The 18,771-nt window shown below is 37.9% G+C and overlaps 1 protein-coding gene across 12 annotated transcripts in view; it reads left to right on the plus strand.

Annotated features, from left to right (window-relative positions):
* BPTF (bromodomain PHD finger transcription factor) overlaps positions 1–16,365 on the plus strand; it is a 46,722-nt gene extending 30,357 nt beyond the window's left edge. For 5 of the 12 annotated variants that reach the window (XM_042832818.1, XM_042832822.1, XM_042832820.1 and 2 more), the window contains 14 exons: positions 474–622; positions 1,026–1,149; positions 1,639–1,862; positions 3,158–3,380; positions 3,612–4,495; positions 5,289–5,371; positions 6,833–7,058; positions 7,480–7,533; positions 7,573–7,832; positions 11,126–11,299; positions 11,989–12,181; positions 12,468–12,552; positions 13,354–13,540; positions 15,453–16,365. In XM_042832818.1, the coding sequence (XP_042688752.1) occupies positions 474–622; positions 1,026–1,149; positions 1,639–1,862; positions 3,158–3,380; positions 3,612–4,495; positions 5,289–5,371; positions 6,833–7,058; positions 7,480–7,533; positions 7,573–7,832; positions 11,126–11,299; positions 11,989–12,181; positions 12,468–12,552; positions 13,354–13,540; positions 15,453–15,489 (2,903 nt within the window). In that variant the 3' untranslated portion in view covers positions 15,490–16,365. Of the gene's footprint in view, positions 1–473; positions 623–1,025; positions 1,150–1,638; positions 1,863–3,157; positions 3,381–3,611; positions 4,496–5,288; positions 5,372–6,832; positions 7,059–7,479; positions 7,833–11,125; positions 11,300–11,988; positions 12,182–12,467; positions 12,553–13,353; positions 13,541–14,700 lie in introns of all 12 variants that reach the window. The other 7 variants (XM_042832819.1, XM_042832823.1, XM_042832826.1 and 4 more) reach the window with 6 other exon arrangements.
* The last annotated feature ends 2,406 nt before the right edge of the window (positions 16,366–18,771 follow it).

Genomic DNA, 18,771 nt, shown 5'->3' on the forward strand with positions numbered 1-18,771 from the left:
CTAAGGAAGTCATGAAAGTTACCAGGCTTGTGTTGAAATGTCTTAGGTGACAAGAAAAGTGTTACCCATTTTCTTTAGCACCATGAGCTTGTAGGTGAAAGGTTTAAACTGGTCTCCTCCATTTTAAATGAGTCAGATTAACTTATACTTAATGGTTGCATAGTACTAATTTTGTGGCACCGTGTCATGCAAGGCCTGATTAGCAGTTACCATCATACTGATCTTTATGAAGATTCACTCTTTCCTTAACCTTTTCTGAAATACCTGTCTCATAACTTCAAATGTAGTTGGACTGTTGACAAAGTATAACGCTGGCTTTTTACAATATGACAAAGATTATCCCAAGAAGCATTAAAAGATGGAGAAGTGTTTTAGAAACCTGAAGACTTGTTTTGAGAGCTACCCTGGAGTTGCGTTTTGTTCTTCTACTAGCAATTATATTATTAATGAATTCTCAATTTTTCTTTAATTAGGTGTTGTTCAAGTTCAGCAAAAGGTATTGGGCATCATTCCATCAACAACAGGTGCAAGTCAAACATTTACTTCATTCCAGCCAAGGACAGCCACTGTAACAATTAGGCCAAATACCACAGGGACTTTAGGAACTACAAGTACTTCACAAGTAAGATGTTTTTCTTATTGTTAAAGCAAAAATTTGGTGTGCATATATTGTAAGTTATTTGGTAAATATACTTTGGGCTAGTCACTTTTCAGCGTTTTTGCTTCATCTCAGTAATAATGTCAGTGGATCCTTTGTTCCCAGTGCTTATATCAGTTCTCTCCAGTGTGGAAAAATTAATAGCTTAGATGCTGGTAAGCCTTATCAGTAGGAGCACAAGTGGAAAAAATACTGGATCTACTTGCATCTTTTGTAGAAGGATATGATCCTTCTATTTCTTGCTATACTGAAAAGAAAAAAAAAAAAAACCAACAACTTAAGGGCATATCTCAGTGTTTTTGTGTTGTGCTTTGATGTGTGTGTTTGTTCATGAGTTCACGTATGCTTTTTATTCTGGTCTGTGTAGGTGATGCAAGGGACACCACTCCGCCCTGGTATGACAGTAATCCGAACACCACTGCAGCAGTCAACACTTGGGAAGGCCATCATTCGAACACCTCTAGTGGTGCAACAAGGTATTCTTCCAGCCAGTAGGTTCATTTTAATATTTAAATTTCCAATGTGAAATCTGTAGTTTGTTTCTAGATAAATACTATCTGTACCATACATTCCAATGCAAAAATACCTCATTTTAGTGCTTGACCTGTAACAAGTGCCTTTTTTGACATTTGAACATGCTGGTAGAAATCTAATAGTTAAAATTGCCTTGTTTTTTTTAAGAAAAATGTTCAGAGTAACTTTTTACTGCGAGATCCTTTCTGTATATTAAAAAAAACAGCGTTTGAAGTTCCTTGTAGAGATGTGAACTGGATGAAAATAAAAAACATTTAACAGAGCTTTTTCAATCAACCACATAGGAAAATGGTTTTTAATGGAAATTCCTGTGCAAATTGCAATATTTGCTTCTCTTGTCTGATAATACATTTCTACAAGGAGTTCTGATTCAAAGGTTTATAGTGTTAATGACTAAAATATTAGAAAGTTTTTCTTTTTTCTTATCACAAATTATTCTCTTACAGGTCAGTCACAGCAGGTAGTGACTCAGATAATCAGAGGTCAACCTGTCTCAACAGCAGTTTCTAGTACCAGCACAGCTTCTACTAGTTCTGGACAGAAGACTGTAACAAGTCCTGGAACTCCACCTCAGCAAATACAGCCACAAACCACATCGCAGCCCCCTCGTCCTCAGCAGGGCCAAGTGAAACTTACCATGGCCCAACTTACACAGCTTACACAAGGACAGGTAAAAATAGCCTCTGAGTGTGGAAATATGCTTGTGCTTATGATACACTTTTTCAAATCTTTTGATTTCAGACTTGTAGTTCATCTTCTTGTAAACCTATGTTCTTAGTTATGTTTCAGCCTTCATTTGGAATGACCTGACTGAAAGAAGCTTAAGTAGTATGTGTAAAGTTTTAAATGTGTCTTCCAACAGTATTCCCCAGTAGTATAACTAGCATCAGGAAAATTTAGCAGCGTAGAAAAATATCTCTGTATTAACAGCAGTGTGGGACAGTTATTATTTTTATGGCTGGTTTCTTAGACCTTTGGAACATATTGTTTTTTCCTTATTTCCTGATGTTGTATGAAAACTTATTTTTTGATTCAAATTGTCCTGAATTTCAGAGGAAAAACTGTCTCTTGATCTGGAATTGGAAAAAATTATTAGAGCTTCTCAAATTCTTAGGATCTGTTGGGAAAAAGAGAAACTTAGAATTATGCATAGTGTAAAAAATAGGCTTGTACAAGTTTCCACAATAAGTATTCTTTTCAGTGTTTATTGAATAAGTAGGTGTTTGTAATGTGCAGGCTGCTTGTGGCCAAGAAAGATTTTTTTCTATGTAGAAAAAGACTCAAGATTTATTTATTTATTTTGAGACCCCATTCTTTTCTGTGGATTCCAAGCATGTGGAGTTAGACATCTAGGTATTGTGATGATACCCTGCTTTTTCTGTTTCTCAACATGGAGTGATGTCATGAGCTGAAATTTCATCTGATTCATGGAACCAAAATATTTCTATAACACTTACTGATAGCTGGAACTCTAATGTCCAAAGTGTCATCTTAAGCAACAGAAATTTACAACAGGTTACAAACTGATCAGTCAGTCATAGGAGCTCGGAGTTGAGTTGGATCTCCCAGTCATTAAGGAAACCTTTGCACTGCAGAGAACTTTGATGTAAAATGCTTGGAATTTTTGAGGAAGCATCTGAAAATATCCATTCTTTGGTGTTGCTTGTAAATTCTAGGAACAGAGATGTTCCATTTTAGTGTCTTTCTGGGTAGGATTCTTGCCAATATTTGGATGAAAATATTTGCTGTTAACTCCAGCTCAGTTATCTGTTGATAGCATTGTTGAAGGAATTTTATACTATTTCATTAATTCAGAGCTGCTTTTGTATTTTAGGAAAATGGTATGTAAGAAATAAATGATATGAGTATTAAATTCTGAAATCCAAAACTATGGTTATTCTCTGATTTTGAGCAAGGTCTGTCTAAGAATTGTATCACTAATACATCAATATTAATATTTTTCAGGGTGGCAGTCAAGGATTAACAGTGGTAATTCAGGGACAAGGTCAAACTACTGGTCAACTACAATTAATCCCTCAGGGAGTGACTGTAATACCTGGTCCAGGACAACAACTTATGCAAGCAGCTATGCCAAATGGTACAATTCAGAGATTCCTTTTCACCCCACTGCCAGCAGCTGCTACTACAGCTAGCACAACTACAACAACAGCTTCTACTGCAACCTCAGGTAAGCATTAATTCTATCCAAGAGAAAAAGAGGCTTCAATTTAGTCCGCATGGGAATTCTTTTGCAATTGGAGAAAGTATCTTTTGAAAGTAAATTTACTGGAAATGTATTGAGCCTAGAAATACTTTGAATTTCTTCATAGATTTTTACGGTAGTTCTGGAGGGCTCAACTGGGTAAAGCTCATAGACTTGTCATTTGAAGTGAGTGAAATTTATTTTAATCCTGCACAGCTACAGAACAGAAGCAAGCTCTACAGGCACAGCCAACATCAGTGCAGCCGCCAGTTCAGCCGCAGCCTCAGACTCAGCAGCAAGTCCAGCCTCAAGCACAGAATCAGAGCTCTCAACCTGTGTCCCCCACCCAGCCACAGGCACCACAGCCACCACTTCAGCCTGAAACTCAGACCCAGCCCGAATCTCAAACTCCAGCATCTCTTGACTCTCCAGTCACACCTGAAGCACAGTCATCTAAATCTCCGGTGCAGTCTCCGGCGCAGACCCAGGCCCAAGGACAATCTCCAGCGCAAGTCCAGAGTCAGCCGCAGAGTGCAGTCCTTCCACAAGGCCAGTCCCAAGTCCAGCCTCAGCAACCAGCTCAGGTGCAGACTACAACCCAACAACAGATTCAGATGCAGCCCCATGCTCCCATACAAATTCAACCTCAGCTGCAGCAATTGCAACCTCAGGTTCAGACTTCAGTCTCAACCCTACCAACTACTCAAAGTTTAAATCAGGTTCCTGTGCAATCCCCAACTCGTCCTCAGCTGCAACTTCAGCAGCCTCCAACTAAAGTTATTACAGTGCCTCAGCTTCAGCAACAAGTCCAAGTTCTCTCTCAGCTTCAGTCACATGTTGTGGCTCAGATACAAGCCCAACAAGGCAGTGTACCCCAGCAGATCAAGCTTCAGTTACCTATTCAGATTCAACAAAGTAGCCCAGTACAGGCTCACCAGATTCAGAATGTGGTAACAGTTCAAGCAGCTAGTGTTCAGGAGCAGCTGCAGAGAGTTCAGCAGCTCAGAGAGCAGCAACAGAAGAAAAAGCAGCAACAGATAGAAATTAAACGTGAGCACACCCTTCAGGCTTCTAATCAGAGTGACATTATCCAGAAACAGGTAAAGTTAACAGAAGAAAATAAAAATTTAATGAATGAAAGAAATTTCATTTTAAATGCCTGTTCTTGTTAATAATGTTGATACATTTGATAGGCAGTTAATTTGATTTTTTCAAAGCTAGCATACAATTGGTTTTGGCAGTTTAATTAAATATTCTACATTAATTCAGCACATTAAGTCAGTTGTACTATCTTTGCAGTCTTTTGGCACATTGATTCAGCTTACCACTAGCTGCTGGGACAGTATCTTGTTATTCTCAGTTCAGGAAAGATAGTTTATAGATAGGAGAGCTGATGTTCAGAACACGTGTACAGTACTTTTGTTGCCTGCTATAAGGAACTGAGGTTTCAAAGAGGTATCTGAAATGTAATGCTGTTGGATGGCTGCGGGGCTTTAAAAACAAACAGAAAAACCAACATTTATATAATAGAATCTTACCTTCTTTCTTACTTTTTTTCTTAAATATAAGTACCATCTCTGAAGAAATACTGTCAACATATGTTTAGTCCCTAGGTTTAAACTGTGCATAAACAAAATATCCTACTCTGTCTGTGAGGTGGAGGAGGAATTTTGAATTTCATTTTAAAAGACTTCAAATTTTAAATAATTACTTTAAATAAGTGCTGCCCTGATTAAAAAAAAAAAAAAAAAAATCAATTCCATTTTTTCACTTACTGAAGTAAATGCTACTTTTTTTCTTCTAACTTAGGAAATGTCCTGGTTCTCCCAGTGGTATTGTGAAATACCAGCTAAAGTTTTCATATTTTGTTTTGGGTTCTCTGTTGTTCTGCAGGTGGTTATGAAACAGAATGCTGTCATAGAACACTTGAAACAAAAGAAGACACTGACTCCAACGGAGAGGGAAGAAAATCAGAGGTGAATATGCATCATGGTGTATCTTTAGATTGGAACTTTTATATTTATAACATTATTTAATATATATAATAAAACAGGTTTATAAACACCTGCTTGAAGAGAAATGGCTATTTTAAAATTGGTTCAAGTAGCACCTGAAAGTAATTGGTGAGAATTGTAACTCAATCCTGTATATTCCCGATTTTACTTTGATAATATGTTTTAAGGTCAGGTGTTGCATGTGTGTGTCTGGAGCTGGCCATAATTGTTAAATTGAAGGTAAATCCATCCTTAAAGAGAATGGAGAATGAATGATTCTGTTGCAGAAAAGCCTGCTTTTACTCTGTCCTTTATTATGGTTGTTTATTTCCATTTTTTGTCCCTTGGCATCACTTAGTCTCATTTCAGCATTATACATTCCACTCACCAGAAGGAACTGAAGAGTTGGAAGGTGCCACTATTGAACAAAAGAGGAGATTTCCTCCTTGGAGCTGCTAAATGCAAAATTTTGGAGTGCTTGTCAATTATCTTGTGTTTATCTTGACATCATCTCAGATTTTTATCATCAAGTTAGAGTAAAAGCTTTGTTGATTACAGTGGTGCAGCCAGATGCTGCTTGTTACACAATTTGATAAAAAAAGAAAACAAGTAAACATATGCACCTCATTGAATGGTGTCAGATAGTCAAGTTGGTATTTTGAATTGGATTTCCGTAGCAGCAGCTACTTTTCCCAGCCAGAGCTATTTTGTCTGATTTTTGGATCAAATGTCTGTGAGCTATTTTTCATGGTCACTCTGGCAACAAGAAGCATTTAATTTTCTAGGAAGTTTAAAATAGAATGGGAAGGGAAGTCAAAGTGTATTTATTATCTTCTGGAAAAATAAAGCAAAGTAAGTGAAATATACAGGACAAGTAAGCAGGGAAAGAGGATTGTAATTGGATGTACGGCAAACATGGAAGAATAATGATTTGTTGCCAGCAGTGAGGAAATCTAAAACTGCTTTAGTTATATTCGGTCCCTTACACTGAAAAGTATTTGTCATCCTTATGCCAAAGCACAAAATCTTAGTAATATCAGTGCTCAGGGAAGAGTAAGAATTAGTTTTCAGCAAGTTATAGGCTTCCAGCTTGCATGGCTTTCATCCTGCATCAAAGTAAACAAAATCCAGCTCTTTCCAATGGGTTAGTGGAAACTGAGCTGAGTCAAAATGTCTCTGATCATAGTCTAAACTTTGTTAGGAGTTTTACAGGGAAAGGCAGGAATCGGTTGAATGGAATCAGCCCTCTGATTCATGTCTTGGTATCTCCCATTGGTGATCTAGTAAAGAATGAGTGGGAGCTACACAGTAAATACCAAATCTACCTTTAATTTTAATAAACATAATAATTTAGCTTGAAGCTTCCAGAGACTGGAGAACTAAATGATTCTGCTCTCTCAATTGGGGATAGCACAATATACTTTTTCTTTATTTCTTCACCAGAATGATTGTGTGCAACCAAGTGATGAAATATATTCTGGATAAGATAGATAAGGAAGAGAAGCAGGCAGCTAAGAAACGAAAGCGAGAAGAGAGCGTGGAGCAGAAGCGTAGTAAACAGAATGCTACCAAGCTATCAGCTCTACTTTTCAAGCACAAAGAACAGCTCAAAGCTGAGATCTTGAAAAAAAGAGCACTTCTGGACAAAGAACTACAAATTGAAGTGCAGGTAAGGACAGTTATTCTCAGACTTGCTTGATTTTAAGTTGGGGGCAACGTTTCAGCATTTACTTCTAATGGATCTATTTTCTTGGTGAGCTTTTAAGGGAACGTGCAGAAAGCAGGTCTGGTTTTGTGTGCATGGTTCTCTGCAAAGCCAATGGATGTCCTTTTCAAGCTTCTTGCTTCTCACCCATGCTGAAACTACCTTGTTTCCTTAAACAGTTTTTGTAAAACTGCAGCCAGCGGGTCATAGTGTGCCAAGAGTGCTATCCTTTAACGCTGTAGGTTGTGCACATGAACAGTTTGCACCTTGGGAAGACTTGAATTATTTTTCTTTCAATTACTCATGGGGATATATGTCTATGTTTTAAACTTGTTCCGGAATAACCATGTGAAGCTTCCCTCTCTATTTATTTAATATACTTCAGGAGGAGCTAAAGAGAGACTTGACTAAAATTAAGAAAGAAAAAGAAAAAGCCCAGGCAGCTGCTGCTGCTGCAGCTGCAGCCGCTGCCGCAGCAGCAGCTGCTGCCACTGCCACCCCACCACCACCACCGCCAGCACTGCCATCGCCACCACAGCACCACACAGCCAGCGTCACCTCCTCCTCCTCCACCACAGTCCCAATGCCAATATCCTCCCAGAAGAGAAAGCGAGATGAGGAGAGAGACTTGTCAGCTTCCAAGTCCAAGAAAAAGAAAATGATTTCTACTACCTCAAAGGAAACAAAGAAGGACACAAAGCTTTACTGCATCTGTAAAACGCCTTATGATGAGTCTAAGTGAGTAGTGAACACCATTGGTTTTTGATGTGTGATGTTAGATGTAGGTTTAGTAGTTAGCTAGCAGTGGTAAGGCAGTTCTAGAACTGAAGTATCAGGTGTTACTGCAGTGATCAGTAAGGTGTAGAGAAAAGTCTCTTTTTCACTAGCAGTTACAAAGCTATTAACATACTTGATTTATCTATTAATGTACATAACTTATATTTCTACTTGTCTGCATGTTTCCATTGTATGATCTTTCTGTCTCACATGCACATTTCTTTTTTTTTCTCCGCTCTGTTGTTCTTTCTTTTTGCCGTTTGCCTCTGCCTCGGAAGCAAGTGACAGTTTGGTGTGAGCAGTTTCTTGTGAACTGGACAGGTGGCTGATGCTCTTTAGAACTAGCTTTGGTACCGTCTTCCAATACATTATTTTATTTTTTTTAATTGCTAGCCAGTAAAGGAGCTTCCAGGTTACTTGACTGCACTTCACTTTGGAGAATGTTTTGGGTTGGAATCATTTTTGTATATTAATGTGTGTTCTGAGCTTGATCAAAAATTAAGCGTGTGAGCATTTGACAAAGTGAAAACTGCAGTTCCCTACGGACAAGGAAAAATATTTCTGTGAAAGAGGAAATGCTATATACGAATCTTGCAAAGAACACTATTAAATGCTGGAGTGGGAGATTTTGTGGATGGCAGGGGACAGTGTTAAGCGTTTCTGCTGAAGCTAGAAGTGATTAACATCCTTAGTTATAGTTGCTATGTGATAGCTGTCTGATAGATAATGTGTGTAAAAGAAATTCGACTTCAGACCAGTTCCATGTGAGTATTTTATCTGCTTAATGAGTGATGATGCAAGAAGTATTAATTGATACCATTTGGTTGTGCTTTCGATACTGATAACAGAGGTGAACCATAGAGGTGGAGCAGTGTTTTAATTCCGGGAATGGTTTCTCGTTTCAAACTTGGGATCAGGACTGGAGGATCTCCTGCAGTTCCTTCTAGCCTCTGTTTTTTAATTAGTATTACTAAATTCAGTTGAGGCCTTTGGGGTGTTTTTTTTATTAATCTTAGGTGCTCCGTAGTTCTGACCATTGCAGTTTGACATCAGCGTGGGAAATTGCAGACTATCTGTGCTAGCATCTCTTTGTAAACTGCAGACTCCCAGTGTCCTGGATGTAATTCACTGTTATTTCTGAGGCATGTGTATCTTGTCTATCTCAATAAGAATACTTTATTAAGTTCACTGAATGACAGAAACCTAGAAGGAGGTTACCTGCTCTCCTCTTGTGATGCTGAGTGCTGGTCTGTATGAGCACTAACAACAGTTAGTCAGCAGTAGAACTGTCGCAGAAGTAAAATGGGATGAATGAATTCTGTGAGCAAAAGGATTTGCTTTTCATTATATTTCAGCGGGCATTTGTGTAAGTTGATAAAAATAGTGTGAATTTTGGTGTCCTGAATCAGTAGCAGTGCTTAAATACATAGAATTAAGGTAGTGAGATGTTACTGACTGATCAGTGCCCTGAGCAATATGATTCAATTCTACTGTTCTGCTTCTTGTCAATTCTGAATGTTATGTTCCTGAAAATGATGACTGTACCATTGAGCTATGTTATGATTCCACTATTTGGAAAGCAATTAGGCAAATTTAAAAAGAGCTTCCTGGTAAACGTTGTTCATATGTTTGTGTATATACACACATGTAGGCATCAGATACTCCTCTTTGTACTGGTGTCTATTCTCTGCTTTCAAGAGGATAGATGTGAATCTGAGATTATTTGAGATGTGTTTCAAATGCCCTATTCTCATTAGGATTTAGTAAGTCCACCAAGGTAATTCTGTGTATTACTTATTCTATTGCTAGGCTCTTACATTTAGTTCTCACTGGTTTCACACCAGGGTTGTAGGTTCTATGTATGTTGTATGGAGGGTGGTCAACAAGGGCATCATTCTAAGATTCCTACTTATATTCAGCTGATTTGTTAAAGCATAATGTGAAGCCTGTGGTGAATGTGAATTCTGGGTGGTGAGTTTCACTTTAGCTTGTGGCTCCAGATGGGAGCAGCTAGGTCTGATCCCCTTTGGGAAAAAGACCACAGCTGAGTTGTTGCTGATTAGAAGGAGCTGTTGCTATTAGAAGGAGCTGCATTGATCCGTTGTTGATGGAAGGTCAGTTTGTGCCATTTTCAGGATTTGTCTGACTGAAAATGGACAGGTAGGTGTGGAGTAAATGGAGCAAACACCCAGGAAGGCAGGGGTGTTCGTTGCATGGAGCGTTGGCTAGCTGCTGTCCTGCTGCTGGTTTGTACTGAGAGGTGTTTGGCTGAAGACCGATGAATTAGGTAGGGCTGCAGAAACTGATAAAGCAACATAGTGCAGGTGCTTGGTGGTCTTTAAGATTTAGGAAGATCCCCAGGGTCGGCTTGCTTTTGCTCAGGCAGAGAGAATGAACGTGTAACTTCGCCCATCTGGTTGGTTTCCATGAGTCATAGGTGTGTTCTGAGGTATCCATACACAAAACGTCAAACATCCTTGCATAATATTTTAGAGTTTTGTCACGTCATTCTGTGCAAGGTCCCATTCACATGATTCTGTACCTGGTTCCCTTCACGTTGTGTCATACCACATCTGGTTCTGTCACGTAGCTGTCTGAGAGTAGACACTGTTCTCTGAAAAATGATCAACGTACCGATTTACTGCAGTTCTCAGTAGCTGAATCTCTGTTTTTCAGCCTGCCTCCCCCATGCCCTAAATTAAAATTATGACAGCCATGTCCTGACTCAGTTTTTTTTGTATCATGTTACACCAAGATGTATGGTACACATGGCTGGAATGCATGTTCCTTGTAGTATACTTGTAACTCCTAGCTGGTGTTTGCGCTTTGCTTTTGTTTTTTAAATTAACTGAGACCTACATTTTCAAATCTTAAAGTAATGTTTAAGTAGCATTTGAGCTACAATTTTGAAAATGTGTATCTTTTCCTTTGGCCTTGTCTTCTTGTGCCTTTTACAAATTTTTGCACGCACATTGGAGATGTGTTTTTAGACCGGTTTTGTCAAGGTCTGGTTACATATTGATGTGCATTTCAATGAATTGTCAATTTAAAATTGACCCAAGTGACCTTATCAACAGCATAGCTGCAGCATGAGATGTTAGCTTGTAAGGATAGAATGCAAGGAAGCAGGGAAAACAAGAGAAAGTTGAAGAAAGTAGGCCAGCAAGAAAGTGCATCAGAGAGAAATGCAGGGAAAAGTGCCATGCCATTTGAAATGACAATTACATTGTCATTTTCATTGTGAATACTTTTAGGTTCTATATTGGCTGTGATCTTTGTACTAACTGGTATCATGGAGAATGTGTTGGCATCACAGAAAAGGAGGCTAAGAAAATGGATGTGTACATCTGTAATGATTGTAAACGGGCACAAGAGGGCAGCAGTGAGGAATTGTACTGTATCTGCAGAACACCTTATGATGAGTCGCAGTGAGTTCTGATAAGAACCTCTTATTTAATGTCTAGGTAGCAAACTGCTCTGACTTTGGTTACCTGTTCCTTACAAAGAAAAAAGATATTCTGCATATATTGTATTCATTTGTAATACAAATTCATTTTCAGTAATTGTCAAATGTGGTATTCGGTGGATTTTTTTGTGCTATAGTCTGATCTGGATAGAAAGCATAATTTTAGTATGGGGATATGTGATTGGCATCTTTCTGTAAGGTTCTGACTCGTAAATACCCTCTTCAGTACTCAACTACAACACTGATGCTTCCATATGAAAAATGTTTGTACAGAGTGAAATAGGAGCCCAGCTGTAGTCCAGTTTGCAGAAAATGTACCTTGAATTGTTTGGGAATACTGCTTGGGAGATATTGCTGGCATTACACCGTTCCTTTCAGCTCTAAAGCAGATGGCTGATTTTGAAACCTTGAAAGCTTGATAGCGTCTAGCAGAAAATGCAGTAACTAATTGTGAAATGTTCTGTAATTTAGTCTGTAAATACAAAAGCAGTTTGAACAACATAATTAGATTTTGTCAGTCCAGAATGTCACGTGCTATACTGCTGTATTTGTGTCGGGTATCTTGTGTGCAAGGGACTGCAGGTTTATGTTTTTCAATGTAATCTTTAATTTAAATAAATGTAGTCACTAACGTATTTTTGGACCTTGCAGATTTTACATTGGCTGCGACCGGTGTCAGAACTGGTATCACGGTCGGTGTGTTGGCATTTTGCAAAGTGAGGCTGATCTCATTGATGAGTATGTGTGTCCACAATGTCAGTCCACAGAAGATGCCATGACTGTCCTCAGTCCGCTGACCGATAAAGACTACGAAGGGTTAAGAAGAGTTCTGCGCTCTTTACAGGTGAGAGCACAACCTGCAGCAGGGTGGGATGCTTTACTCTGCATCCCAGATGCATATCTGATGAGTCGTGGAGTTCTGATTTCTCTTCCAGTTGCTGTTTCCTTTTTTAAAATAATAATCTAGAACAAGACCTTATTTTGTGCAAAGTGCCACCATCTCAGCTGGACTTAACTGGCATTATTGCACCATAGAATACTTATGTTAAGCATATCACTGCAACTTAGTGAAAGTATCTACTGAAGAGTGCTATTTTTTTGTTGTTAATTACCTGTTGTTTTCCTGACAGGCTCACAAGATGGCCTGGCCATTCTTAGAACCAGTAGATCCCAATGATGCACCAGATTATTATGGTGTTATTAAAGAACCAATGGGTAAGTGTTTCAGAACAATCTCGTGATGAGCAAGTAGTTTTGGGATTAGGAGTATCAAATTTGTTACCTATTATGCTTGTAAGTACTGCAAGTAGATGTGCATATTTTAAAATACACGAGATAATCTGCCCATCAGTGTGTTCACACGTTCTCCATAACTGATGTTTGAAAATAAGCACCTCAAGGGCATTTTCCAAAGGTAAGTCACTGTTTTTCCAATTAAAAGTTGTTTTTAATTTACATTTGCATTAAAATTGAACAATTACTGTTTTGTCATTCCTGTCTCATTAATGTATCCAGTTGGTAGGAGTGGGAGCACTAGTGTTTTGTGTAGTTGTACACTTGAAATCTTTCATCTGTCCCATGTGATAAATATGCACATATTAGTGCATATTTAGAAAATTTGCTTAAGGTGAGTCATGAATTCAGGTGACCAGAGGATTAAATGTTCATGCCTGGATCAGTCCCAGTAAAGGCTGTAAGGAAAATGAAGTTCAAGAATCCAGATTTTTTCACACTTTTGTTTTTTTTTTTCCTTAATTTCTTCAGGAATAGCAAATAGCTTCCTGCAAGAAACCAACATCTGCAGGATCACCTTGTGCTTTTTAATTCGGCTGCACGTGGCACATTCATGCATAAGTGCTTATTGTAAAGGAGGTTTACTGGTGTTACTGTGTCACAACTTGAGTTCCTGGGAATACAACTAAACTTCTGTAGGCTTTGTTTCCTGCTCTCTGATAACGTTAACTTCTGTTGAAGTTGAGAATGCCTCGCTTTAATGATCTTTGCTTTCTTTTAAAGACCTTGCCACCATGGAAGAAAGAATACTGAAGCGTTACTACAAAAAGGTCACAGAGTTTGTGGCAGATATGACCAAAATTTTTGATAACTGTCGTTACTACAATCCAAGTGACTCTCCTTTTTACCAATGTGCAGAAGTTCTTGAATCATTCTTTGTACAGAAACTAAAAGGATTTAAGGCAAGCAGGTAAGCTAAAGTGTTCCTAATCATAGATGTTCTGTGGGTCCCCTAAAATCTCCTTAATGCTTTTAGAAGCTTACCTTACATTCATACAAAGATTTGCTTGTCCATGCACTTACTTGCACAACTGCTTTTCTTTGAAAGGGAAAAAAAGCCTGTTCTATAGCAGCCATCTGTCATTTTAATCAATATTAGGGCTTAAATGTTTGTGGGTTTTTTTTTTTTTTTTAGATTACTTTGTAATACTCATTCAAAATGAGATGTTGTATACAAGTTTAGTATAATGCTCATAGAAAACTTGAATGACCCAAAGTCATAGCTGCAGAAAACTTAAATGGGAATCATTTCTCAAGCAGGACATACACTGTGCTGTTCTGAGTCTTAATTATGTTCTGCTGTGCACCAAGTCCTTTTTAGAGGCTGAAAAGAGACTGTTCTTCTGTGAAGCTTATAATTCACTGAAAGAACTTAAAATAATTTGCTTCTCTAATCGTTTTATAACTTACCTTGTTTCAATCAGAGAGATAAATATACTTTAAAGATAGATGAATATCTAAATACAATTCAAATTTGAGTATTTAAAATCAAATTTTCTTTTCTAATGTTTTTCTGTAGAAAGACTGAAGAGTATTTACCTAACGTAGACATTTCTGAAAACGAATAGGCCACTGCTCTATGGATTTTTCTGTTGTCTGTCTGTATCCTTGTTGTACTCCAACATGAGCCAACTGTAACTGAATTACAAACCTTGACTGCTTTCCAGCATCATACAGAAATCTGTATGTGTGCAGTAGTTAAATTTGTCCATCTGACTGTAACAGTCAAAACTAAGGTTCCTAGTCTGAGGTATTAATGCAGGATTAAATTCATTTCTAATCAAGTAAATTGAACACTTTGCTTTATACCTACTGCTGTGGAAGCTCTAATCCAATGGGAGTGTAATATTGTTGAGAGAGGATGTGAGACCAAATGGATTAGACCTGCATTTTTCCTTCCTAGTATAATACTGCAGTAATAATTTTTATTAGGTAGTTCTCAACTCGTGTTTCTTTCATCATGCATTTGCTGGTTATCCAGCGTCCACTGCTTACACATTAATTTCATTGCTGCATTTTATTTGTTATTGTTTTTCGTTTATACCATCTGTGTCCTTTCTTCTCTTGCAGATTGTGATATCTTTAGTCTGAACTGTTTTAACTGGAATCAGAAATTTCTTTTATTGTACAATTCAATAACATTAAATAGCCCTAAAAAAAAAAATCCAGATCATTTGTCTAAAAAGTAAACAATCAGTATTTTTATTATTACCAGCAAATCCTGCTGGTTAAATGCAAATGTATTAACAGGAAAAAAAAATTGTCCCATTCCTGGAACACTGTAATGAGAGAAATGAAAATTTCATCTCGGAAGCCATGTATCTCATTGTTTGATTTTCAGTCACTAATAAAATTATGGATGTCAAAGAAGGGTTTTGCTGAATGGTGATAAGCAGAGATGTGATTTTTAATATGCCTGGTTCAGTTTTTTCTATTAAGTTAATCCAAGGATTTCTTGAATAAATTTAGGCTGGATACACCTTATTATAAATATTCACCTGTATAAATTGTCTTTTTCCTTTCCTTTTGATGTACTACTGTTATGTAAACGTGAGAATAAAACTGACTTCAGGCATTTTGAAATATTCCAGTGACACTGTATTTGGCAACCAGTGAAATATTTGTGTGCAGGACATGAAAATGTGAATAAAATTCAGGGAAAATTAGGTGTTTTTTTTGGAAGAGTTGAGACAAAAAAAAAAAAAAAGCAGCAGCACGATGGTAATTCCCTCCTAGTGATTTACCTGTGGCAACACCTTGCAGCAACTGTGTTTCCCAAAATGAAGGGTGCTTAATTCTTCACTTTCTTCTGTACTCTGCAGGTCCCATAACAACAAACTGCAGTCTACAGCTTCTTAGAGTTCTGCGTGTAAACCTAACAAACGAGCAAGAATCTGGTTGTCTGAAAATTTTTAATTAAGAAGCCAGATGTTTTTAGTCAGGTTATCCTGACAAGACTCGATGTAAACTGCGTTTTTATTGGTCACAACAGTCAAATTATATCCTTGGCTTATTTTGTCCAAAGGACAAAGAAATAAAAATCAGCAGCACCACTTTCTTGTCAAGATCAAATTGTTGTACTATTGTGGCAGAAGCAGGAAAACTTTGTTTTGTTGAAGGAGAAAGAGCAAGAAAATAAAAAGATACAGTAAATGGGGTCAAGTTTAACTCCATGGAAATGCCACGTCTGTTCTTCAGTGAAGAAGCTGGTTTAAAGTCCACACAGAAAACTTTGACTGTATTTATTTATTGTTGCAAAAAAGACGCTTTTTTATTGCTGCCCTCATTTGTCAGCTAATTATTTTTTCTTATAAAATCCAGCCCCGGTCACATGTAATCCATTCTGTATCTTAACATGATTCCTGTAGGTAAAAGTACAAGAAGACCTCTAGATGTCTTTTCTTTCTATGAAAGGAGCTGCTATGTACACATGTGCACACACACAGAACTGGGAATCAACGATGAGTTTGTCATTCATGGTAGATTAAAAAGAAACCAGAACAATTAAGCTTGCATAAAGGTTGGGCTAAGTGGTCATGGACTACAGACTCTGTTGCCTTGAATATTACAGTACAATTTGTCATTTACTCTACACCAGACTGAAACGAGTAAAATCTATTTGAAGGTATCTTGTTTGTAAACATTTGTCAGATTCTAATTTTTTTCTTTTGTATTAAAATTCAAAATATGGATGTATATGAAACAAAATAAATGGAGATAATTGTTCTCCCCACACATGTAGGTGTCCTTGAGTGTGCGCTGATATGTTTGTAACGCTTTGGGGATCTGGTGGAAAGCAGAGGTGTTACGAGTAAGTGGGGAGGGAAGTGGAAAAGGAGATCTGACTTGGCTCCCGAGGTCGCATTTAGAACTTCTCTTTTTTAAGCAGCTGTTGTCCCGTTACAGAATTCCTACACTGGTGCCAAAATTACTGTAACGGGTAACGTGGTAGGAAGCATTTGGTGAGATGTCACTGCCCACTGCTCAACTAAGTGATATTTTGCCAAGTACCCTAGAAATGTACAGTTCCAAGTGTCAGTGTATCTATGAGAGGCGTTCCAGATGGCTTTGTTGTTTCCTGTATAAGGAGTTGCTGGCAAGAAGAGTAAGTTGTAGTCAAAAGAAGATGCAATTTGCAGATGTCTCTTTTTCTTTCTCACTTGCATACTGCATAAATGACTGTCTTGTGTTTCCTAAATCTAGTTACTGAGCCATGATTTGTATGCAGCTCTCCAACCATTTGACTTAAGCTTTTGCACTAATTCGCAGTTAACTTCTGTTCAGTGAGCTGGGATTTCCCTGATGTATGAATAAGCTCCTTCTGGGTTTAACCTCACACCTTGCTATGCAAGAACCTTCCTTGTTGTTTTTTCTTAAAGATGTTGCTACTGACCACACTTTCTTATACTCACAGGCTCAGGTGTACAGATACTTCTGGGATAATTTTATCTAATAAAACCCATGGTTTTTTGTACGTTCAAATGTTGTCATTTAACCTATATGTGACAAAAATAATTGCTCAGTGTGAAAACAGTTATCCATTTACGCTTCTTGAAGTTAAAGAGGAGTAGTTGCATTTAGGTTATGTTGTCCTTGACATTTAAGATAAAAATGCTGCATATTGTACGCATTGTGTTTTTAATGCAGAAAGGAAAAAATTTACAGCTTCTAACAGTGTTTTAACATACCTTGCATTTCATCAGAACTCGGTAATATTTCTGTACTATATGACATTTAAAACTTTCCTACCTGTAGGCAATAGACTGCTATGTTTTTAAAAACCTGTGGCAAATTGAAGAGTACTTTTTTTTGTACCTTAAAGGACACATCATCCTAGACAAATAAAATAACGTGCTTGACACTGATTTGGTGGTGTTTCTAATGAAACCATTGGTGATGTTGTGGCATTGTTGTAGGTCTTGGCTTTTCCAGATTAGGTCTAATTGCTAGTGAATCAGTTTCATCAGGGGAATAATCCATGCACATGATTTCATCTTGCTGAAAGCCGCCTTGAGTTTTTCAACTGCCAATGAATGTGGTGAGGCATTTGTCTTGGTTTATTAGAGGTGATATTTTTAGTTAAAAGGTGTTTCTGGATAAAAGCAGTCTTGTAAAAGTTATTAATTTCCACCTTCCTAAAAGTATGGTAAGTTCCTAAGATCTGTGTTCTCTGTTCAGTCATCTTCCTTTTAATTTCTTATAAATAATAGCATGTTTCAAAATAGTCACGTATTGTAACATAGATTTTGATCATGTGAACCATTCTGGCTTGATTTTTGTTTCTCAGGCAACTTTCAATCAATTTCCTATGACCTAAATTCAGTTCATCAAGTGGTTAACGTGGATTTAAAGGTGGTTAGAAAGTCGAGCTTACCCAAAAGCCATGAATATCTCCTAGGAGGGCAGGAAGACAACATTGCTCTGCACCTGGGTTTCTGTGTGTTGGCTGCAGAATGTTTGTGTGTGTTCTGGGGGGGAAACAAAACGATCTGTTGTGATGTATCTCACTTAGCATTGCAACTATTGCATCTAAGTAACATCTTCTTTTCAGGGTGCTCAATGCTGTGGGTTTTTTTAATGGTAAGTGCTACATTTTGGAATTCCACATGACTCAGAATGTTTTTCTTCAATCCTGTAGCATGTGATAGGCCTGGTCAGAAGAGAAAACAGTAGTTATGCTTCCCTCCAGCTGCATTTCAGTTGGGCTGTGAAATGCAGTGGTCTGTTGCTTGGCTGTTGTAATATTTTAAGGAACACCTTCCAAGAAGGAAAGGGAAAAGAAGGTGGCCTTGTGATGCAAACAGGGAGAATGGAATCTACTGCTCTTCAGGCTTGCTTCTCGAGCAGCACTTGTACCTGAGGTAGCAATAGAGGCTGTGTTGGTTGCTGGCCTTTTACTTTGGATTTGGATGTCATTGGCAGTGGTATGCTGTTATCTCTTCTGAGATAACATCTGTGGCCATATCCCATCTTGGATGTGTTTTTGCACCCCTGCTTTGCCTGCTTTAGATTACGATGACATCTTGGAGGTGGGGATGGGTGCGTAGTTGCTATTCCGGGCAGATGATTGATCTGGGACTTGCTCATTAGTCCCTGGGCTGCATTTGAAAATAGAAACAAAGAAACTTGAGATGCACATGT

Source organism: Centrocercus urophasianus, unplaced genomic scaffold, assembly GCF_019232065.1.
Source record: "Centrocercus urophasianus isolate 14NV4802_14NV808 unplaced genomic scaffold, USGS_Curo_1.0 seq_40, whole genome shotgun sequence".
NCBI lineage: Eukaryota > Metazoa > Chordata > Aves > Galliformes > Phasianidae > Centrocercus > Centrocercus urophasianus.